We start from the raw sequence: 24,709 nt of genomic DNA, 5'->3' as shown, positions 1-24,709 counted from the left end.
ATATGGTTTTATTTTTTCTCTTATTGATGTGATATATCATGTTTATCGACTTGTGAATATTGCACCACCCTCGCAACCCAGGAATAAATCCCACTCAATCATGATGGATGATTTTTTTAATGTATAGTTGGGTTCAGTCTTGCTAGTATTTTGTTGAAAATTTTGCATCTATCTTCATCAGAGATTTTGACCTGTAGTTCTCTCTCTCTCTCTCTCTTTTTTGTAGCATCTTTATCTGGTTTTGATGTCAGGATAATGGTAGCATCAAATGAATTTGGAAGTTTTCTTTCTTCTTTTCTTTTCTGGTTTGAGAAATAGTTTGGGAAGAATAGGTTTTAAATGTTTGGTAGAATTCATCTCTAAAGTCATCTGGTTTTGGGCTTTTGTTTGGGGGGAGTTTTTTGATTACTGATTCAATTTCATTGCTGGTTATTTGTCTATTCATATTTTGTTTCTTCCTGATTCAGTTTTGAGAAGTTATGTATTTCTAGGAATTGATCCATTTCTCCTAGATTGACCAATTTGTTGGCATATAACTTTCCACAATACTCTCTTACGGTCCTTTGTGTTTCTGTGGTGATGGTTTTTATTTTTCCTCTTTCATTTCTAATTTTGTTTATTTGAGTCCTCTCTCTGTCTTGCTCTTTTAAGTCTGGCTAAAGGCTTATCAGTTTTGATCTTTTCAAAGAAATAGGTTCTGGTTTCATTGATCTGTTGTTTTTTTCGTTTCCATTTCACTTATTTCCTGTTCTCATCTTTATTATTTCATTCCTTCTACTTGTGTTGAGTTTTGTTTTTCCTTTTTTTTTTTTTAAGGCTGTTTATTTGAGATTTTTCTTGTTTCTTGAGGTAGGCTTGTATTGCTATAAAATTCCCTCTTAGAACTGCTTTTGCTTCCTCTCAAAGATACTGGATTTTCATTTTCATTTGTCTTCATGGTTGTTTTTTTTTTAATTTGATCTTTGATTTCTTGTTTGACCCATTCATGGTTTAGTAGCATGTATTGGTGTGCAGATTTTTTTCTTATGCTGGATTTCTAGTTTTATAGCATTGTGAACAGAAAAACACACGGTAATATTTCAGTCATTTTGAATTTGTTGAGATTGGTCTTCTGGCCTCATATGTAATCTTTTCTGGAGAATATTCCACGTGCACATGAAAAGAGATGTATTCTTCTATTTTAGAATGGAATGTTGTGAATATATCTGTTAAAATCCATCGATTCAGTGTCATTCAGAGCCACTTTTTTCTTGTTGGTTTTCTGTTTGGATGATCTAGCCATTAACGTAAGTGGGGTGTTAAAAGTCCCCCACTATTTTCTTTTTTAATATTTTATTTATTTATTTGACAGACAGAGATCACAAGTAGGCAGACAGGCAGGCAGAGAGAGAGAGGAGGAAGCAGGCTCCCTGCTGAGCAGAGAGCCCGATGCGGGGCTCGATCCCAGGACCCTGGGATCATGACCTGAGCCGAAGGCAGAGGCTTTAACCCACTGAGCCACCCAGGCGCCCCAAAAGTCCCCCACTATTAATGTAGTATCAATACTACAGTATTGACTATTGATTATTTCCTTTATGTTTGTTGTGAACTGCTTTATGTATTTGGATGCTTCCATGTTGAGTGCATAAATATTTAAAATTGTTATATCTTCTTGTTGATATGTTGTATTTATGATTATATAGTGTCTTTGTCTATCGTTACAGCCTTTATTTAAAGTATGTTTTGTCCTCTGTAAGTATTACTACTCTGGCTTTCTTTTCATATTCATTTACATGATAAATGCTTTTCATTCCCTTCACTTTCACTCTGTATGTGTCTTTAGGTCTGAAATGAGTCTGTACATGGCATGTAGATGCACTTTGTTTTTTTTTAGTCTGTTACATCACACAATGTTTTGATTAGAGTGGTTAGTCCATTTATATTCAAAGTAATTATTGGTAGATATGTATTGTCATTTTGTTACTTTCTTAAGTATTTGTTTTTGTAGCTCTTGTCTGTTCCTTTCTTCCCTTGCTCTCTTCTCTCATGGTTATTTGGATTTCTTTAGTAGTATACATGGGTTTCTTTCTGTTTATTTTTTCCTTATATATTACTGGTTTTTTATTTGCAGTTACCAGTAGGTTTGTACATAAGATCTTCTGCGTATGCAGTCCACAGTAAGTTGATAGTTGCTTAAGTTTGAGCCCAGTCTTTACTTCTTTCCACAACACGTTCTAGGTATTTGGTGTCCTGTGATCTTTCATATGTCTCTGTGATCTTTCCACAACACGTTCTAGGTATTTGGTGTCCTGTGATCTTTCATATGTCTCTGTGATCTTTCCACAACACGTTCTAGGTATTTGGTGTCCTACTCTGAATTTTTTTTATTTTGTGAGTCCCTTGACTCATCTTTACAGGTATATTTATTTTTGGTGCTTTTGTGCTTCCTTCTTTTCTTAATCTTACTTATGTCTTTCTTTTCCATCCAGAAAGTCTCCGTTAATGTTTCTGGTAGGACTGATTTAGTGGTGAAGAATTCTTTTAACTTTTGTTTGTCTTAGCAACTCTGTTTCTCCTTCTGTTTTGAGAGATAGCCTTGCCATATAGAGTATTCTTGGCTGCAGATTTTTTTCATTTCAGTGCTTTGATTATATCCTGCCATTCTCTTCTGACCTGGAGTTTCTGAAGAAAAATCAGTTGATAGCTGTATGGTATTTCCCATGTATGTAACTGTTTTTGTTTCTTTTGTTGCTTTTAAAATTATCTCTTTACCACTGGCATTTGCCATGTGAATTACTATATGCCTTGGTGTCGACCTTCTTGTGTTAACTTTGTTTAAAGCACTCTATGCATCCTTGATCTGGATTTCTATTTCCTTCCCCAAATTTGGGAAGTTTTTAGCTATTATTTTTTCAAAGACATTTTCTGCCCTCTTTTCTCTGTCTTCTCCTTTAGAGATTTCTGTAATGCAGGTGTTATTTGCTTGATGGTGTCATTTCATTCCCAAAGTCTGTTCTCATTTTGTTTAATTTTTTTCTCTCACCTGGTCAGCTTGACCAGTTTCCATTACTCTATCCACCAGGTTCTTCTGCTTCCTCTAGCTTACTATTTATTACATCTAATGTATTTTCAGTTTCATTTATTTTGTTCTTCATCTGTGATTTTTTTTTTTATCTCTGTGTTAAGGGTCTCACTGATGTCCTCCACTCTTTTCTCAAGTCCCATGAGTGTCTTTATATGATAATTACTTTAAATTCTCTATCAGGCATATTACTTATCTCCATTTTGCTTTGGTGTCTTGCTGTGATTTTGTCATGTTCTTTCATTTGGGACATACTCCTTTGTCTTCTCATTTTTGTATAACTGTGTCTATTTCTGTGTGTTAGGAAAGTCAGCTCTGTCTCTTGCTCTTTAATGTAATGGCTTTATGATGAATAGGTCTTGTAGTGCCCTGCAATGCAGTGTACCCTGCTCATAGAACCTGAAACTTCAAGGGTGTCTCTTATATGCATTGCTTACATCCTGCTTTTGTAGCTGAACCACTTTATGTCCCAGGTGCTTTTGAAATTGCTGTTTCTATGCTTAACTCTGTGGGCTATCTCTTTAAGGAAGGGGGCAGAGTCTCTCACCTGCTGGGATCTCCCAGAGCCCAGCCTGGCTGATTTTTAAAGTTGCAGGTTTTAAGTCCCACTGGTTCTAAGAACTCACAAAATTTGGCTCTCTGGTTTTCAAAGCCAAATAATACAGGGATTTGTCTTCCCTATGTGGGCTCCCTATGTGAGGGTCTGTTTCTTTCCCCTTTCTATGCCTATGGAGTCCCTCCCTCCTGTGGACAGACCTGAAGATCCCTTTAGCTCCTGACTGTGTATCTGCTCATTTCAAATCTTCTTGGATGTGGCCTCTTATCTCTTTTGAGTTGTAGAGTTTTTACTGACAGTCTTTGGATTGTTTTCTGGTTTATTTGCTCTTATGTGAATTTTATATACTATATCCATGGTTTGAGGTGAACTTAGAGCCCTCTTACTCCACCATCTTCCCAAAAGCCCAGTGCATTGCATTTTCCATGGCACATACATGAAGGATTGATATTGCACCAAGTTGGACAGTACCTACCCAAGAACAGATTATTATTTTAATCAGTAAATATTCAGTCTCAAAAGTACCTTATTTATTATTATTAACAGTACATTATTTATTATTGTTGCAAACAGGAAGTATAATAGGTATCAGACTACGATGCTAAATGTAGGTTTTTTTATAGCTCCAGGAAGACTGAACAAATCTGATGATTTCTGAACAATTGGTGGTACCATAATCTTGAGTAAAAATATGATACGTTTACTATGTATTTGGTAGAATTCGAAGTTACAGCACAAGATTCAAAAAGCAGAAGACCTGCCATAGCACAATTGTTAAAAAGATGGACTTTGGAGTCAGACTTCCTAGATTTATATCCCTGTTTTGCCACTTACCAGCTGGGTGACTTACTAAGTTACTTACTCTCTGTATGGTCAATTTTCTTACCCAAATACGGTGAGAATAAGAGTCTAAATAATGGTGTGTTCCTCATGGGGTTGTTATGAGACTTAAACCAAGTAGTATTTGTTAAGTTTTTAAGGCAAAGACTTGGCATGTAGCAGCTGTTAGAGGTTTTGATTAAATAAAATATAGATGAGATTGGCAGAATTTACAATAATTTTCATATCCTACCTGTAAAATATACATTACTACAAAAAATTGTCCTTTTTTTAAATTGTCTTCCTCATATCTTTTAGAAAATATGTATTAAAAATTAGTGTATCCAAAATAATGTGATTTCATATCTCTAATAACCAGAATTTGTAATAATGGTGTTTATAAGTAACTAATATTCTGTATTAGATTTTCAAAATTTGACCATAGAAATTTCTTTGAAAATCTTTGGTGTTCATTGTTCAAAGAGTTTTAAAATTTTGACTGCATCTAAAAATGTATTTTTATAGAATTTATTTTTATTTTTTTTTTAAGAGAGCAGAACCTGGGAGGGGCAAAAGGAGAGGAGAGAGAGAATCTCAAGCAGGTTCCATGCTCTCAGCACAGAGCCCAACACGGGGCTTGATTTCACAACTGTGAGATCATGACCTGAGCTGAAATCAAGAGTAGGATGCTTATCCCAAGTGCCCCTAGAGTTTATTTTTTAAAGCAGTTTTAAGTGCTCAGTGAAATTGAGGAGAAGGTACAGAGATTTCCAATGTATCCCCTGCCCCTACACATGCAGACTCCCCCCATTATCAATACTCTCTACCAAAATGTTACATTGTTATCATTGATGAACTTATGTCATTATCATCCAAAGTCCATAGTTTACAACTCACTGATGGTGGTGTTCATTCTGTGGGTTTGGCCAAATTTATATTGAACCTGTATCCACCATTGTAGTACCTTACAGAGTAGTTTTACTGTGCTGCAATCTTTACTGTGCTCTACCTGTTCCTTGCTCTCTCCTCCTTACCTCCTAGTAACCAGTGATCTTTTTACCATTTCCATAGTTTCGTCTTTTCCAGAAAGTCATATACTTTGAATTAGTTTGTAGCCTTTTCAGACTGGCTTCTTTCACGTGGTAAGATGCATTTAAATTTCTTCCATGTGTTTTTATGGCTTTGGTAACTCATCTCTTTTAAGTGAAAGATAATATTCCATTTTTTGTATGTACCACAGTTTATTGATTTACCTACTGAAGGACATCTTAGTTGCTTCCAAAGTTTGGCAATTGTGAATAAAGATCCTGTAAATTTCCATGTGCAGGTTTTGTGTGGTTGGTCTATATTTAAGACAGTTATTTTATTTGGCAGAATTCTACCATAGGTTTAGGTAACCATTTTGTTCCCACAACTACTAATGTACAAAAGAAAGTGAGGAAGTCTACGGGAGAAGAAAGCAAATTAATGTGTGTTTTATTAAGAAAATTATAGTAGGTAATTCATTGTTGTAAAACATTTAATTAATTCTGAGATATATGGAATATAGTGTTAAATGTCCCTTTCCTCTTACCCCTCATCAATTCTGTTTTACTCCCCTCAGAGGTAACCTCTACTATGGGTTTGCTTTTTAAAAACTCTTCTATAACTCTTTTTGTACATGGGGTAGACAGATCACACCCAAACTCACACATTGTTTTAAAAATATATTTGGATTGTACTACACATATGTATTTTTCTCATTTCACAAGTTATCAAAAATACACTTTCTGTCATACCTGTTACTGTTTCTCATTTTAAATGAATGAATTATGGGTGCCTGGGTGGCTCAAGAGGTGAAGCATCTGTCTTTGGCTCAGGTTATGATCTCAGGGTCCTGGGATTGAGCCCCACAGAGGGATCCCTGCTCAGCGGGAAGTCTGCTTTTCACTCTCCCTCTGCCTGTCACTCCCCCTGCTTATGCTCTCTCTCTGTCAAATAAATAAATAAAAATCCCTTAAAAAAATGAATGAGCATAATCTTCATTATGGGTATTCAAAAATTAATTTAATGATTTTTTCCAATGGTCAGATAAATTGCTTAGCATTTTCCCTCTCCATTTCCCTTCCCTTCTTACCCGCCTCCCCACTTTTTAAAAACTATTTCAAATAATAGCGCGGATACTGACCATTCTTTAGAAGTTGTTTGTATGCATTCACTCTTGACAAAGACTTGACAGGTTTAAAAACTAAGGGTTTATTTTTTTCCCCTCTGGATTCTCTTTCTCTTACAGCTCCATTCTTTGATCTGCTGCAGCCTAAAACCTTGGAGTCATCCTTTCTTCACCATTCTCTCTTAATGTATTTGTAGTGCATCAGTAAGTCCAGTTGGTTATAGCTTTTACATGGATACAGAATTCCATCACTGTTAACTACCTTTACCGTAGCCACCATCTCTCATATATTGCCTTCCTGTTTTAATGCTTGTAGTCTATTTTTCTGCAGAGTACCCAGAGAAAAATTCTTTTAAAATATGTCCAGTAATTTTATGACTGTATTTAGGATCCACTTTCATATCCTAGCTTTTTCAAGGCAAAAACCAAACTTCTTCCCATGGCCTATATAAGCGCTATATGATTGGTCCTTATTTATAGCTCTGACTTCATTCCCTACTTCTGTCACTCTTTACTTTGCTGTGGTCCTCATTGCCTCTATACTGTTTCTTGAAAATCCTAAGTACACAGCAGAGTACCTGGGTGCCACATTTGGTTAAGTGACTGCCTTCAGCTCAGTATCTCAGGGTCTTAGGATCAAGCCCCAAGTCAGGTTCCACACTTAGCAGGGAGTCTGTTTCTCCCTCTGCCCCTCCCAAGTACACATATAACTGAGGACTTTTTTTTTTTTTTAAGATTTTATTTATTTATTTGACAGACAGAGATCACAAGTAGGCAGAGAGGCAAGCAGAGAGAGAGGAGGAAGCAGGCTCCCTGCTGAGCAGAGAGCCCAGTGCGGGCCTCCATCCCAGGACCCTGGTATCATGACCTGAGCTGAAGGCAGAGGCTTTAACCGAGCCACCCAGGGCCCCTAACTGAGGAATTTTGTATTACTGTTTTATCTGCCTAGAATGCTCTGCTCCCAAATATCTCCATGGATCTCTCCCAGACTCTTTTTAAATAAACATTCTTTGAATTTCTAACATGCATAATATGGTAGACTTGGTTTATAAGTATGAGGAAAAAGGTTTATGCTCCATGCCCTTAAGGTATTATTAATCTAATACAAATGCAAATAAGCCAAGTTGAGGAGATGGAGAATGAATTGAGATACCGCAACTGTAGTTGATGTAGTAGTGATATGGTAGCATTTACTTTGGAGAGAATTTTAGGACCATCAGACTTAATCAGATTCTTAAAGAGCAAGATATGATTTATTTTATGCTATTTAAAAAGTACCTAGGGGTGCCTGGGTGGCTCAGTGGGTTAAGCCTCTGCCTTCAGCTCGGGTCATGATCTCAGGGTCCTGGGATCGAGTCCCACATCAGGCTCCCTGCTCAGTGGGAAGCCTGCTTCCCCTACCTTCCCCCCTGCCTCTGCCTACTTGTGATCTCTCTCTCTGTCAAATAAATAAATAAAATCTTTAAAAAAATAAAAGTACCCAAAGTGGTGCATACAAATTATGTATTTAGATTAACATATATTGTATAAAATATATATGGATCTGTTTGGAAATAATACATATTATTATAAATTATTATTAAATTAAGAGTAATTTCTGAAATTTTACATTACAGTTATTGAGATTCTCTGGTTCTTATAATTTAGATAAAATTTTTGATAACATGCTATATGGAGTGGATTATCATGTTTTCTTAATCTACAAATCGGCCTTTTATGTAATCACTTACTTCTCTTGGTTACTTTCAAACTCAGTTTTTAAACTCGAGAGAGTCTATGGATAAGCTTTTGTTCAGGAGAATTCATATGTAGGAAGACTTGTTTTTTACCCATTTTAGATGAATCAAATGTTTTGTTGTTGAATTTCCTTTACCTTTTTTCAAGTAAAGCTTTTATTGCAGTATTATCTTAATACTGAGAAATGGGCAGATTGTTAGGTTACAACTTAATGAATTTTTGTTAAGTGGAAATATGCATGTATTCAGTAAATAGAATATGAGATTATAACATTGTTCCAGTGTCACCTCCCAGTCACCAATTCCTGACAAGAGTAACCCAACGTGCCCCTGGCTTTTAACAGATCAGTTTTGCTTATTTTTGAATAGTTGCAAAAATCAGTAACTCTATAATATAAAATGATCTAATATAATATTTTATAATCTCATTTGGAAGTATTAAGCAAGGAAAGAAATAGTCATGGAAATATTTTCTGTATTTTTTTGTGAAACACTAAAGTACATGTATGTTAACTGTTCTTCTACTTAGAATCTCGACCATTGTCAATTCCTGTGAAAACCATGCTGAATCTCTCTGAAGGCTGTCGAAGTCCTGAAGAAAGAATGAAAGAATTTATTGGAGTAGTGTGGAATGCAGTAAAGAGTCTCACACTACAGGTAAAAGAAAACTTAGAAATAACCATGGTTTTAATTTCTGTAATTCTTTATAATTTTCAGTACCTTAAATATTGGTAACAAATGGCCACCAGACACATGAAAAAATGTTCATCATCACTAGCCATCAGGGAGATTCAAATCAAAACCACATCGAGATACCACCTTACACCAGTTAGAATGGCCAAAATTAGCAAGACAGGAAACAACGTGTGTTGGAGAGGATGTGGAGAGAGGGGAACCCTCTTACACTGTTGGTGGGAATGCAAGTTGGTGCAGCCACTTTGGAGAACAGTGTGGAGATTCCTCAGGAAATTAAAAATAGAGCTTCCCTATGACCCTGCTATGGCACTACTGGGTATTTACCCCAAAGATACAGATGTAGTGAAAAGAAGGGCCATCTGTACCCCAATGTTTATAGCAGCAATGGCCACGGTCGCCAAACTGTGGAAAGAACCAAGATGCCCTTCAACGGACGAATGGATAATGAAGATGTGGTCCATATACACTATGGAGTATTATGCCTCCATCAGAAAGGACGAATACCCAACTTTTGTAGCAACATGGACAGGACTGGAAGAGATTATGCTGAGTGAAATAAGTCAAACAGAGAAAGTCAAGTATCATATGGTTTCACTTATTTGTGGAGCATAACAAATAATATAGAGGACAAGGGGAGATGGAGAGGAGAAGGGAGTTGAGGGAAATTGGAAGGGGAGGTGAGCCATGAGAGACTACAGACTCTGAAAATCAACCTGAGGGTTTTGAAGGGGCAGGGGGTGGGAGGTTGGGGGAACCAGGTGGTGGGTATTAGGGAGGGCACAGATTGCATGGAGCACTGGGTGTGGTGAAAAAACAATACTGTTATGCTGAAAATAAATTTTAAAAAAAATTGCAGTGGTAACACTTAATATTGGTAAAAAAGTAACCTCACTCTTAACACTTGTGTATGCCGTCTCATTTCCATAACTTAGATGAAAACTCTTGGCACATTTTACATGTTAACAGAATCATATGAAATACATATTTTGTTCTTCTTGATAAAGTTATAAAAATACGCAAATTTTGAGCTGTTTCTTTAAAAATTCATTTTACTGTTTCTTTATTTTAAACATTATTTAAAGGATTTTAAATATTCAGTATACAAATCAGAAAAGACTAGACAACAGGCCAAATTGGACAGTGGTCAGTGGTCCCTGGGATGTCTTTTAAAATATTTTATTTATTTATTTGATAGAAAGAGAGCGAGCACAAGCAGGGAGAGGGGCAGGAAGAAGGAGAGGGAGAAGCAGGCTCCCTGCTAAGCAGGGAGCCTGATGTGGGGCTCCATCCCAGGACCCTGGGATCATGACCCGAGCTGAAGGCAGATGCTTAACCTACTGAGCTACTCAGGTGCCCCATCCCTGAGATATTTAAGATAAGGTCAGGATGGCCTAGTTACTGAGAATGAGAGGAAGGAGACTGTCTAAGTGGTGTTGTAGGGACCAGTTTTAGCCTTTGGGTGGATAGTGATGCCATTAAATGGTAAAAGAAACAGCTTTTCAGAGTTAGGGGCAAATAGGAATTTTAATTTATGCATACATTTGAAATACCTGTGAGATAGCCAGGCTTCTATTAGATCGTAGGATATTCAAATTTGGAGGTTAAGGAAGAGATTCACAGTAGAGATGTAATTTTGGGAATCATCTATAGATGGTTAAAACTAGGAGAATAGTCATTGAAAAAATACGTAAAGTTGAAAGAGCAGTGAGCCAAGGGAATACCATGTCTAGAGTAGACACTGAGAGTGTCCTTGAAGCTGACTGTGAGAGAGAGATCAGAAATGTAGATGGAAAAGTCACACAGTTCATGGAAGCCAACGAATGGTGTGTAGAATTCCAAGGAACCTGTACTTATTCTGGATCTTAGCTATGGACTTGATTTTGCTTATCTGCAATATGAAATGGTTACATGATGTTTAAGATTATTTCCAATTCTAACATCATTGTGGGATTCTTTTGGTTCTTTTGCTTGTTTTATAATGATATAGTGCCTTCATAGCTTTGTCACCAACAAAAACTTAATCTTATATGTTATTATGGATTAGTTATAAGTAGAGATACTGATGTTCCTCATTTTTTTCTTCTTTTAAAAATTTTTAATTGTGGTAAGATACACTAACATAAAATTTGCTATGTTCACCGTTTTTATGGGTGCAGTTTAGACTGATGTTCCTCATTTGACTAAACTTACTGAGTAAATTAACATGTAATTACAGGAGTACTAATGATTATATCTTTGTATAGGTTATTTTGTATATGACCTAGGCACTTGCTTGCCTCATTCCTAGTCCCAGCTCTGTATTATACATGCTGTTTATTTAGACATTTTCACATGTTAATGTGTTCTGGAAGGGTTGAAAGATAAAACTTGATTCTGATTATATGATTAAAATCTAGGCCCTAAAATTCCGAGTTTTAAAATAGTAGTGTCCATTTTCCAAGATATTTTATGAACCAAAATATAAAACAGAAAATGCTGGAGTTGTCATCAGATAAAACAGAACATCATACTTGAAGTCATCAAAGGATTATTCTTTTAGTGGAAGTTTGAGCAAGTGAATGTGTTTGGAATCAGAATTTCTGGAAAATTTATTTTGCAGCCAAACTGGGTATTTGCTAAGCCCATGTTTTCTTTTACTTATGATAGACATATCTTGCATTTAGACATAAACAGTATTCACTCTAACTTACTTGTTTTTCAGTGGGAAAAGTAACTTCCACATTTCATCTTAACGGATTATGTTATAGTACTTTATGTAGTCTTGTATAGTTTTTTAAAATGTGAACTTGGTTTGAGGGCCTTTTTTTGGAAAGATTAATATAAACTTAGTTCTTTGCAGTTTTTCTCTATCAGCTGATCTGCAAAGATCTTATCTATTATACTTCAAAAAGCTACATTTTATTCCAGAAGCACATGATTGGCAATGGCATGCAGTTAACAAAATAGAAATATTCTGGCCTAAAATTCACTAATAAAAGAGAACATTGCCCTAGTTTTTGCCAAACTCCTTTTTATCACATTAAAGATCATGTTTCTGTTACATGGCATTTTCTAGGTGTTTCTTGTCATTTCTGAAGCTTTCTGAGTGGACTGTATAATAGAGTGGAGTCTTTATTTTCTGTACCAAGCCTCTTGGTCTCCTTCTTTTGCTAATAATGTTTAGAGAACTACTTCCCACATTCCTTGATTTTGATGTGTCTCAGGTCCCATAAACTAGTTAAGCTAGACCGCTTGAATTCTCTCTCCCAAGAAGTTACATATAGAACATGATCAGTGATGCAATAATCATATTGCATGATATACTTGATGTCCTTATATCCGGTGAACTTCCTGGCCTATCTCCATGATTAAACAAGGGTAAGCATTTGAGACTAGACAGATCAACTACTAACCACCTTATTTGTAAGAGTAATTACTTACATTTAATGCTTAAAATTTTACAAGGTTCATATTTTTATTTATAGGCATTGAGAAGGTGACCACAATTGCATGGGGTAGTTTGTTAGAAGGAAGAAGGCTGGAATTTCAATGTAGGCATTTTTTCATGTTTTCTCTTGGCAGCTATTTATGGGAAAATGTGGATTTTTAACAGCCTGGAAATGACAACTAAGGTTCATTTTTGAGGTTTTTAACTTAATGCCCTAAAGTGGGTATATTTAGATTCCTACTATATATGATGACACCCCAAATATTTTCATAGTGTATTAAGAATTTGAAGAATAGGAAAACTGTGATTTAGTCAATAGTTAATATATTTGTTATCATGCAAATGGAATACTACACGTTTTGATGGCCTCTATATATGTAAACAGTTATATCATAAGTGCAAGTCTTTTTAAATAAAGATACCGTGAACATCTCTTATGAGTCCATGAGAGCTAATATATAGATCTGTTATAGAAGATAATCAGTGTATGTTCACTGACTTTATTTTTAGCAAACCTTCAGGTGAGAATACATTGCATCTTTATCTTTTTTTTTTTTTAAGAATTTATTTATTTGACAGAGATCACAAGTAGGCAGAGAGGCAGGCAGAGAGAGATAGGAGGAAGCAGGCTCCCTGCCAAGCAGAGAGCCCGATGCGGGACTCGATCCCAGGACCCTGAGATCATGACCTGAGCCAAAGGCAGAGGCTTAACCCACTGAGCCACCCAGGCGCCCACACTGCATCTTTATAAAAGAGCTGACACCTCCCCACCCTCCGTTACACATAAGGAAACTAAAGTTATAGAGAGATTAAATAACTTGTCAAAGGTTCCACAGCTGGAGTTGAACCCATCTGGGTGACGTGTCAGTTTTATTAATTACTAGGTTTTTCTCTGTAGAATGAATGATGAACAACATGCACTAAACAATTTTTTTAATTAATATTTGATGCTAATAAAAATAATTGTGTTTACTTATTTAATAATTAGTCAGTACCTAGTACATGCTAGACACTGCACTATGTACTGAGACTGTAAACAAAAAGGCAAAGTATCTGACATTACAGACTTTATATGCTCTAGTGAAAACTCTGTAAGGCTATTAGTATTTTAAAATCCTCTTGTTTCAAGTTTTTTAAGTGCTGGGATTATATCTTTTCTATCTGTACAACTGACTTTCAGTTTATGTGAGGTATTAAAGAATGCATGAATAAAAGAAAAAGTGAATGAAAATATAACCTGAAATGTTCCTTCATATTTGTTTTTATTTGAAGCTGTTTTCTGAAGAATAAAATTCATACAGAGAACATTTCATTTTTTAGAAATTTACAAAATACAGTCATCACTAAAGTTTCAGTTTTAAAGAAGGAAAATGTTATTTGGGAATAGGAAATAAGAATGTTATTTAAAAGTACAGAAAATGGGGCGCCTGGGTGGCTCAGTGGGTTAAAGCCTCTGCCTTCCGCTCAGGTCATGATCCCAGGGTCCTGGGATCGAGCCCAACATCAGGCTCTCTGCTCAGCAGGGAGCCTGCTTCCCCCTCTCTCTCTGCCTGCCTCTCTGCCTACTTGTGATCTCTGTCTGTCAAATAAATAAATAAAATATTAAAAAAAAGTACAGAAAATATGATATAACATTTTAAAGCATTTATAATGTGTTCTATATGTTAGACAGTAGGCTAATTAAAGTGTTCAGATTAATGTATAAGTGAAACCTATCTTAGTCTCCTCTTTTTAACTAAGTTGTGATCACAGTTACATAGCAAACAAGGTAGAAGAATCTAAGTTTACCAGACCTTATATATGGGAGATGGGTTGGGGGTACACAAAGACATACATCTTTTCAAATGGAATGTAAACTTGAAACTTCCAAAAAATGCATGACAGTCATTTCATTTATTAAAATAAGAATACCAAATAATTTCTACTTTTATTGGTTTATTCTCTGTGTATCATCCTTATATATGTAGCCCTTGACCTAATAGGAATCAAAATAGAGGCGGTTCTACTTCAAGAATTTGTAATAATCCCTTCACTTTAACACATGAATGTGTTCAATATTGGCGAAAGAACACGTTGCTACCAAAACTGAAATAAGATCCTTGAAACAGAAAGGATGTTGCCATGGAAAAATGAAGTAACACTCAGTGCAGCTGTGATGCATTAATGAATAGGATATTTTTTTAAAAGATCATTTGTGTTTGGTGTGGCTCAGAGGGTCCCAACCAGATGGTTTCCATGAACATGATCTGACCCCCAGTTTGAGGACTTCTTACTGGCAGATTACTTCATTTTCTTTCCCTTGGATTGTCAGATCCTTACATTAATGCAAAATTTACTGCTACAGATTTATATTCACTTATATAAATCACTCAACATTTTACATTAAAACCACAATTTTAGACATACAGTTTTATAGTTATTTTAAAAGTGTAAAAAGATTTATGGAATAGCTATAGTATATATAATAGATGTAATATTATAATAAGTTTGAGCAATTTGGATTATGTGTATGTTTTGGTTCTTATCATTAAAGGACTCTCCATAACACATATTTTAGAAAGTTTATTTTTTGGAGTTGTGTGTATCAGACTAAATTTGATGAAATAATTTATTTTTGAATTAGTGGAATTTTGGAATATATTGTGGTTTTAGAAATCTTGGCACAACTTAAATTCATTTCAGCAGATAGGCATGTATATCTACATAGTGTGGCATATTATACTAATTACCTCACATTGTTGAAAACATTTTTTAACATGGCTTAAGTATCTACATGAAGTGTTAAATACTGACTCTTTCTAGTTTGACACTATAACCATAATTAATATGGGAGGATATGTTTCAGTTACCTTATTAGCTTGTACATTGGAACATCAGTAATTATGTTAAATATTTTAAAAGATAAATGTAATGCATCTGAGACAGTGTATACTTCTATTTCAAAATAAAAAATGTTGTAATCTTAATGAACTGCTTCACATATATACATTTAAGTTGCAAGATAAAATTCTAGAACTAAGAAATGAGGTCATACTTGATGAACCAATGTATTTATTTTTGCAAAATTTTACTTATATTTTTCTTCACTGAATTCATCAGTGCGTTTCATGCATAGAAATGTTGAAATGAAGATGAGTAAGTTAGCTTATTTATAAGGTTGGCAAATTATTTATTGTATCAAGAATTCCAGACCTGTTACATTTGCTCTCACTAAGGACTATATTAACCCCAAGGGAAGGTATATTACTGTATTCTTTTTTTTTTTTTTAAGATTTTATTTATTTATTTGACAGACAGAGACCACAAGTAGGCAGAGAGGCAGGCAGAGAGAGAGGAGAAACCAGGCTCCCTGCTAAGCAGAGAGCCCCGATGCCATGCGGAGCTTGATCCCAGGACCCTGGGATCACGACCCGAGTTGAAGGCAGAGGCTTTAACCCACTGAGCCACTCAGGCGCCCCATATTACTGTATTCTTAGTTATCTTTTATAAAATACAGTCTCATCATTTGCTAGAATATTCAAGCATTTATCAAACAAATTTTAGATTTTATTACACCTTCAGATAATATCTTTGTATGCCAAATATTTTATAGAAAATTAACAGATGGTATTTTACATTTTCTTAAGAATAATTTAAGTATGCTAGGACAATTTGTGAACGAGGTTACAAAATATTACTTTGTGAGAACCAACCAAGACTGATAGACTTTACGTTGCTTTTGAACTAAGAACTCATGATGGGGGCGCCTGGGTGGCTCAGTGGGTTAAAGCCTCTGCTTTCGGCTCAGGTCATGATCACAGGGTCCTGAGATCGAGCCCCACATCGGGTTCTCTGCTCAGCGGGGAGCCTGCTTCCCCTCCTGTCTCTCTGCCTGCCTCTCTGCCTGCTTGTGATCTCTGTCAGGTAAATAAATAAAATCTTAAAAAAAAAAAAAGAACTCATGATGAATTTAATTTTTTTAATTGGGCTTTCTTAGTCCTATTTTTAACTCTCTAAGGGCATGGCAACCTGTCACCACACTGGGAATAATAAAGCATAAAAATTGCACATGAAATCAAAATTTAAATATAATTTGAGGTATGAGGGTAGCAAGGAATAATGCTCTGATTTTTAAGTCCTCTCAATTTTCTTCATTACCGTGTATCTTTATATATAAAATGTGATACACACTTGAATGTTGATATACATGTATATAAAAAAAAGTATGTGATACATTTTAATGTTTGTCTAGAGATATAATCTGAACCCTTAAACATTTTTTTCTTTAAAGTATATAGTCTATTTTAGTCTATAAAGTAAAAAAAAAGCCAAATTCACATAGAAATAGCTCTGTGTGTGTGTGTGTGTGTGTGTGTGTGTGTATGGATGGATGTTTTAAGTGAGTACAGTATAATGCTAGTTGGTTCTAAGGTCTTAGCTGGTGTTAACAAAATCTAATGAACTGGAAAAGGAGGAGGATTTTCTCACCTTTTTTTGCCAGCACATTTTCTAATTCAGTCATGTTTCTTGGAAAGAACTGTGGAAAGGCAGATATGTTTTCATCTCATGTCACTGTGCTTTTTTGATCAAATTTATAGCAAGAAACAACATCTTTTTAAGTGTTTATTGTGTTCTTTAGTAAACATAACTTGTAAAGCCATAAGTATGGTCCATTTCTTTTTTTAGCTTGCCTGTTTATTCTTAAAGATATTAGGTATTTAAGGGTATGGTTACTCTCTTATTTAGTCCGTTCCCAATATTTTAATTTTGCTTTTTTTCTTCCTCTCTAGCTTGACGTACAGTCTTGTTGTGTGTTTGTTCCAAATGATAGCCTGCCTTCCCCAAGTACAATTGTATCTGGTGACATTCCTGGAACAGTAAGAAGTTGGTACCATGGACAAACCAGCATGCCAGGAATGCTTGTCCTCTGTTTGCCTCAAATAAAGATTATTAGTGCTGGCCACAAGTATATGGAACCTCTGCAGGAGATTCCATTTGTCATTCCACGACCCATCCTCGAAGAAGGTACGTTTAAAAATAAAATTCTTCCTATGATTATGTTTTATAATAATATTTTTAGCTTTGTTTTTTCAATATGCCAATCCTTATGTAAATCTATCTTTTCAATGAAAGATCCACATGAAAATGGTTGAAGTGTTCTACAAAGTGGATCTAAAAAGAAAAGTGTACCAAGCATATGAACTAAGTGATGCCATTTATTGACATCCGCACCTTTTAATCATATTCATGTATGTATAAATGGAGACTACAAAAGATCATATGCAATACAGAATCATCACTAAAATGGCAGAGAGACACATTGAGAAAGTTGGTTTTGGATGTTTTCATTAGGCTGAACTAAGAATGATAAGTAGATCTTCATTTAAACTACTTGATTTATTAAAAGAAATATATAATAAAATGAATATACTATTTACATCAAGCATAATGTATTTCTAGATTTCTCATTTGTTAAAGTCTCCTTAGAAAAACTTGATTTCTGATATTGCAGAGTTTTCGGTTGCAAATTTATACCCTTTTGAACTTTGACATATCCATCTCAATATGTGAACCTGGAAAAGTTTTGAGTCACAAAGTAAATAATGTGAATCTATATATTAATAACAGGGTTCAAATTTTTTACAGTGCTAAACAGTTCTGCACCTTGTTCATATTATTAGGATGTAAGAATATGAATGCTGACATCATTCAGATCTACACATACTATTATTGAAAAGTGGATTTAGTCTACACAGTATTTTTACTTTGACTTGAAGTTGATTTCTCTCTCCTTTTCTCTGTATTGGACTTTCCATTGAAATGTAGTTTTCTTAGCTTTATCAGAAGTAGGAATGATTTTGCTGCCAGAAATGAATGGTGGTACTTAATAATATGAATACCATTATCATAAAATCAGAGAATTCTAACCATTAGAAGGAACTTCTTTAGAGCTCTTCTTGTGTGATGTTTATCTTGATGCAAGGATTCTTTCTCTAGTGTATTGGATATATCCATTCTTTGATATTTACTTTCGGTTATTAGGAGTTCTTTATTATCTTTATTATCACAGCAGCTATTGTAAATCCTATCAAGGATATGCTAACCTCATAAAATGAGCCAGGGAGTGCTTTCCCCTTTCTTTTGTTTTAACTGTGAAACAATTTTTGTAAGATTCAAATGGTCTGTCCCTTAAGTTTTTCTTCTTTTTTTTAGTGGTGGGGTGGGGTTGGGGGCAAAGGGAGAGAGAGAGAGAGAGAATCGTTAAAAGGTAAGGTAGGTAGAGGAAAAGCCAGGATGCAGTACTATCATGGAAGACAAATGATTCGATCATTTTAAATATGGCAGAAGTGCTCAGTAAGACAAGGACTAAAAGATTTGTAAGGGGTTTGACAATCTTAGGTGATTGATTTCTCTTATCACAGTATTTTCAGAGTGCTATTAATGCAGTTCAGATTATGGTGGTTTAAGGACTAAACAGAAAATGAAGAATTTTTTTATTCACATGTACTTGACATAAAATATTAGTTTCAGATGTATGATAGTGATTTGATGTTTTTATACATTGAGAGGTTACTACTGTAAGTCTAGCTACCATCTGTCTCCATACAAAGTTACTACAGTATTATTGATGATGCTGTATATTATGTCCCCATGACTATTTTACCATATAATCTAATCCCCTTCACATATTTCACCCCTCTTCCTACTCTTCTCCTTTTGGTAATCACTAGTTTGTTTTCTGTGTTGAGTCTTCTGTTTTGTTTGTTCATTATTTTCTTTTTCAGATTCCATATAAAAGTGAAATCATACGATAATTTGTCTTTCTTGGTGTGACTTACTTCACTTAGCATAATACCCTCTAGGTCCAACCATAATGTTGCAAATGACACAATATCCTTTTTAATGGCTGAGTAATATTCCATTGTATGTGTATACCACATTTTCTTTATCCATTCATCTGTCAGAGAACACTTAGGTTGCTTATATACTTGGCTATTTTAAATAATGCTGTGAATAACAAAGAGGTATATAGATCTCTTAGAATTAGCATTTTTATTTCCTTCAGATAAATATAAAAGCAGAATTGTTGCATTCCAAAGATTTTGGAAATTTATGTTACTCTTTTCATTTTTTCTTAAGTTATTTTTTGCTGTCCTCTTTGATTTCTTCATTGACTCATTGGTTGTCTAATAGCATGTTGTATAGTCTCCATGTGTTTATGCTTTATCCATATTTTTTCTTGTAATTGATTTCTAGTTTCATACCTTTGTGGTTGGAAAAGATACTTGATGTGATTTCAGTCTTCTTGAATTTATTGAGACTTGCTTTGTAGCCTAACATGTGATCTGTCCTGAAGAATGTTTCATGTGCACTTGAAAAGGAGTGGTTCTTCTGCTTTAGGATAGAATGTTTTGTATATATCTCTTTAGTCCATCTGATCCTTAAGGTCAATATTGCCTTGATAATTTTCTGTCTGGCTTATCTCTTCATTGATATAAGTAGAGTATTAAAGTCTCCTACTATTATTATACAGCTATCTATTTCTGCCTTTACTTATGATAGTATTTGCTTTGAGTATTTAGGTGTTTCTATATTGGGTACGTAAATGTTGATAAATGTTATATCCTCTTGTTGGATTGACTCTACCATCATTATATAATGCTCTCCTATGTTTTAAAGTCTATTTTGTCTGACATAAGTATTGCTAACCCAGCTTTCTTTTCATTACCATTTGCATGGAATATCCTTTTCCATCCTCTCACTTTTAGTCTGTGCGTGTCTTTAGATTTGAAGTGAGTCTCTTGTAGGCAACTTATATATGGGTTTTGTTTTTTTATTCATTCAGCCATTCTGTGTCTTTTGATTGGAGAGTTTAGTTCATTTACACTTAAAGTAACTGTTCATAGGTTCCTGGCTATTTTTGTATCTCCTCTCCATTCCTTTTCTTCCTCTCTTTCTCTCTTATGCTTTGTTTTCTGTAGTGTTTTTTTTTTTAAGATTTTATTTATTTATTTGACAGAGATAGGTCACAAGTAGGCAGAGAGGCAGGCAAAGAGAGGGGGAAGAAGGCTGCCTCCTGAGCAGAGAGCCCCATGTGGGCCTCGATCCCAGGACCCTGAGATCATGACCTGAGCCGAAGGCAGAGGCTTAACCCACTGAGCCACCCAGGCACCCTTTCTTTAGTGTTATATTTAGATTTACTTCTTTTTTTTTTCTTTTGTGCATTTACTATAAGTTTTCCTTTGTAAACCATGAGGTTTACATAACCTTTTTATGTATATAACAGTCTTTTTAAAGTTGATGGTAACTTAATTTTGAACATGTTCCAAAGCTTTATATTTTTACTTTTCCTCACCTTATGTTTCATATTTTTAATGATACATTTTACATCTTTTTATTTTGTGTATCCCTGAACTTAATTATTATATTTTTACTTAATTTTACTACTTTTGTCTTTTACTTTTCCTACTTGGTTTGTAAGTGGTATGTTCACTACTTTTATCATTTATTTACCCCTTGCAGCAAGATTTTTACTTTTGTGTGTTTTCTTCCTATTAAATAGTAAATTTTATTTTTAGTTTTGAGTAGTCTTTTTAACATTTCTTATAAGGCTGTTTAAGTAGTGATTAACTCCTTTAGCTTTTGCTTTTCTGGAAAATTCTTAATCTCTCTGAATGATAACATCTGGATAGAGAATTCTTGGTTGGCCAGTTTTTCCTTTTAGTGCTTTGAATATGTCATGCCACTCTTATATGGCCTATAAAGTTTCTGCCAGAATATCTGCTAATTGCCTTATGGGGTTTTACCTGTATGCAATATGTTTCTTTTCTCTTGCTACTTTTAAGATTTTCTGTTTCTCTTTTTGTCATTTTATTTTATTATTTATTTTAAAAAGATTTGTTTTTTGAGAGAGAGAGAGTATGAGCACGGAGAGAAAGAGAGAATATTTCCAGTAGCCTCCCTGACAAGAGCAGAACCAGATGTGGGGTTCCATCATGTGACCCATAGATTGTGACCTGAGCTGAAATCAAGCATCCAATGCCCAACTGACTGAGCCACACAGGTGCCCCTACCTTTTACCATTTTAATTAGAATATGTCTTGGGGTGTTTGTCTTTGAGCTTATTTGGGCCTCTCTGATATTCCTGGACCTGGATATCTGTTTCCTTCCCCCAGACTACAGTGTTTTTAGCCATTATTTCTTAAAATAATTTTCTTGACTTTTCTCTCTCTCCTCCTTCTGGGACCTGGGTAATGAGAATGTTATTCTTTTGATGTTGTCCCAGAGGTCCCTTAAGATATCCTCACTTCTTTTAGTTCTTTTTTAAAATTTTATTTTTATGCTTTATCTTGTGTTTTCTGTTACTTTTTTTTTCCAGCTCACTGATCATGCTTATGTTTCATCCATTCTGCTGTTGAACACCTCTAGTGTACTTCTAAGTTCAGTTTTAATATCTCTTTTGTGTTTTCTTATTTTCTATCTCTTTGTTGACGCTACTGTTGTGTTCCTCCATTGCTTAGATAGGTGAGCATCTTTATGACCGTTATTTTGAACACTATCTGGTAGATTGTGTTTCTCCATTTCATTAAGATCTTTTTCTGCAGATTTTCCTTATTTTTTGGTTTGGAATATATTCCTCTGTCTACTCATTTTGCTTGTTTATCTGTGTGTATTAGGTGAAATGGCTACTTCTCTCAGCCTTGAAGCAATAGTCTCGTGTAGGAGCTGTTTTGTGTGGCCCAGAAGCACTATCTCCTGTGGCTACCAGAGCTAGACACGCTGTGGGTATCCCTCTTGTGGACTGTTCATCCACTGGCTTTCATAGGGCCGCAGCTGCTATGTGTGAAAGGTAGGGCTCTGGGGACTCACCTGGCCTGTTGTATCTTGGCTACTGCATGGGGAGAGTGGGCTTCCAGCTTCTTGCCTATCCTCATTGTGGCTTGCTCTCTTGGTGGATTGGGCATGGCTTGGGGCATTTATCTGGCTTTTTTTACACCTTGGGTGCCACATGGGGTGTGGACAGGGCAGGAGGCTTACCTGGCCTATTCATGGTAAGTGTAGGCAGACCATCTCCACCCACACCAAGACACATTCTAAATAAAATGGTAAAAGGTAGGGGTGCCTGTGTAGCTCAGTCTCTTAGTCTTTTCATATTTAATTTTAGCTCAGGTCACGATCTCAGGGTTGAGAGATTGAGCCCCATATCTGGTTCCAGCAGACTAAAAGGGGTCCACCTAAAATGGTACCTTTTGGCTCGTTCATCAACAAGGTAGGATGAGATTGCAAAAATGGCTGTTGACAACATTTCTATTCACTGTTAAAATCCTTCCAGATTCCTTTTTTAAATCTCTTAAATTTATTTATTTATCTATTTATTTATTTATTTCCTTGCAGATTCCTGTCTCTCTGGTAGCCACTTTAACATTAGTAAATGGGTCTTCCTCTCTTGTGGTCTAAGTGCTTTTTATTTCTTGCTTTTGTGATGGATCACAGGGCAAATAGGTTTGGGGGCAAGTGCTTTGAGAACAGAACTTTATTTCCTAACATACTATGTTTCACCTGGTCTTAATCATTGTTGGTATTAAAAACTATACACTTTAGACCTTGTCTTTACTGTGCCTGCCCCTAAGGTCAGGATTACTGATGTGGGGCACAGTCCCTTAAATTTTCCAGGGAGTGTTCTATTTGTAGGACCTCTCCCACTTGTGCCTCATCTGAGGTGGTTTGGGGGCAAGGCCATGTCTGCCTCTTCACTCTTCTACATGTCTCTCTTTTGACTTTTGTGTAGATGTGCTGCTCATCTAGGTCTCAGGTCCTTTTTAGAGGAAAACGATGCCATATGTAGTTTTAAGTTATTGTGTCTACAGAAGGAGATGAGTTCAGGGTCTTCCTATTTCACCATCTTGAACTCTCTCATGAAAAATTGGTATGACAAGTCTACAGTAGGTTTTTTGTTGTTGTTGTTTTGGTTTGGTTTGGTTTGGTTTTTTGCTTTGTTTTTTAAGGTATTTGAGAAAGACAGGAGAGAGCAGGTGGTATCTAGATGTATATATGCCTCAATATTCTTAGGTTGCAAGGAACAGAAATCTAGTCAGGATAATTTAAACAAAAATGGAACTTAATGGAACTTAATGACTCATTCTGTTTATATTCTATTATAGAAAGCAACTTTGAGTTTTAGTTAAAATTTTGAGATTAATCCCACCATTTGACTCTGGTGGTTATGAACACCATATTTTCAATTAAAACTTTTTCTCTTTTTATTTTCTTGTCCTCACAAGACCTGCCAAATTATTTTTTTCTTGCTCTTTGCCTTTGGTGTTGCTTGGTTATCATTGTGAGTTCTTGATTTCTATGAAAACTAATTTATTGACACCAGTTATTTAAATTTATGATGGAATGAACAACAGAGAATAGAGTTTCCTGTGTAACCAAGATTTTGTGCTTTAGACCTTTTATTTTGATGGAAATACTTTACTATATTGCAGTGTTTGTGTTGTTGTGGATCATACCACCCTATGGTTTAGAAAGGAAATTCATATCTGGTGGTACTTTAGAGAAACGTAGGGCCACTCTTCCCATTGCTAGCTACCACCCGACCCCAGCTTTAGTATCATCTTCTCTATTCTTTGAACAAAGGACATCTCTGTCCTACTGCAGGGCTTTAGCAGATACTCCATAGGTGACAACCTCCTTGATCTCTTTTCTAGCCTTTCTTCTCATTTTTCAGGCTTCCGTGTACTTCACTTGCCAGTTCCTTCTGTTCTGTGCTCTTACTGCTTTTGACTCATCACTCTTAATACTCCTATCCCAATTTTAGTTATTTTTATTCAGCCCCTGATTTCCCTACTCAGGTGGAAAGGGCAAAAAGCATATCTGTCTTGTTCATGGTGTTATTCCTATCACCTAGCACAATGAATGGCACAAAATAGGGCTCACTAATTTTAAGGTATGCAGTTCAGTACATAGTTTTTGGTTACTCTAAGGAGCAAAAAAAGCTTTAAAAATGAAAAGGGCAACTTCTGACTTGTCTTCAAGTTCATAAATAATTGAAAAAGAATTCTTCATCATTATGATTTGAAAGAAAGTAAAAAAAAAAAACAATTACAGAATGATTGAGGGGATGAACAAGAAGGGTTCTCATAGATTTCAGGCTTACTCTGTACTGAATTTAAGGTTCAAAATGAGGAACCATTTGTTGAGCTGTCATCTGATTTCAATTGCCATGGAAAGGGAGAGATGATCTCTAATATAGTCAGATCCAATCTATATAGGGTATTTG

The 24,709-nt window shown here is 35.3% G+C and overlaps 1 protein-coding gene across 1 annotated transcript in view; it reads left to right on the top strand.

Annotated features, from left to right (window-relative positions):
* Positions 1 to 24,709, top strand: part of VPS13B (vacuolar protein sorting 13 homolog B) — a 611,735-nt gene that overhangs the window by 353,527 nt on the left and 233,499 nt on the right. The window contains exons 21-22 of the mRNA XM_080801635.1: positions 8,854 to 8,981; positions 17,217 to 17,451. Coding sequence (XP_080657761.1) covers positions 8,854 to 8,981; positions 17,217 to 17,451 — 363 coding nt within the window. The remainder of the gene's footprint in view (positions 1 to 8,853; positions 8,982 to 17,216; positions 17,452 to 24,709) is intronic.

This window comes from Martes martes, assembly GCF_963455335.1.
Source record: "Martes martes genome assembly, chromosome: 4".
Taxonomy (NCBI): domain Eukaryota; kingdom Metazoa; phylum Chordata; class Mammalia; order Carnivora; family Mustelidae; genus Martes; species Martes martes.
This window is presented reverse-complemented; position numbering and strand designations above follow the sequence as displayed.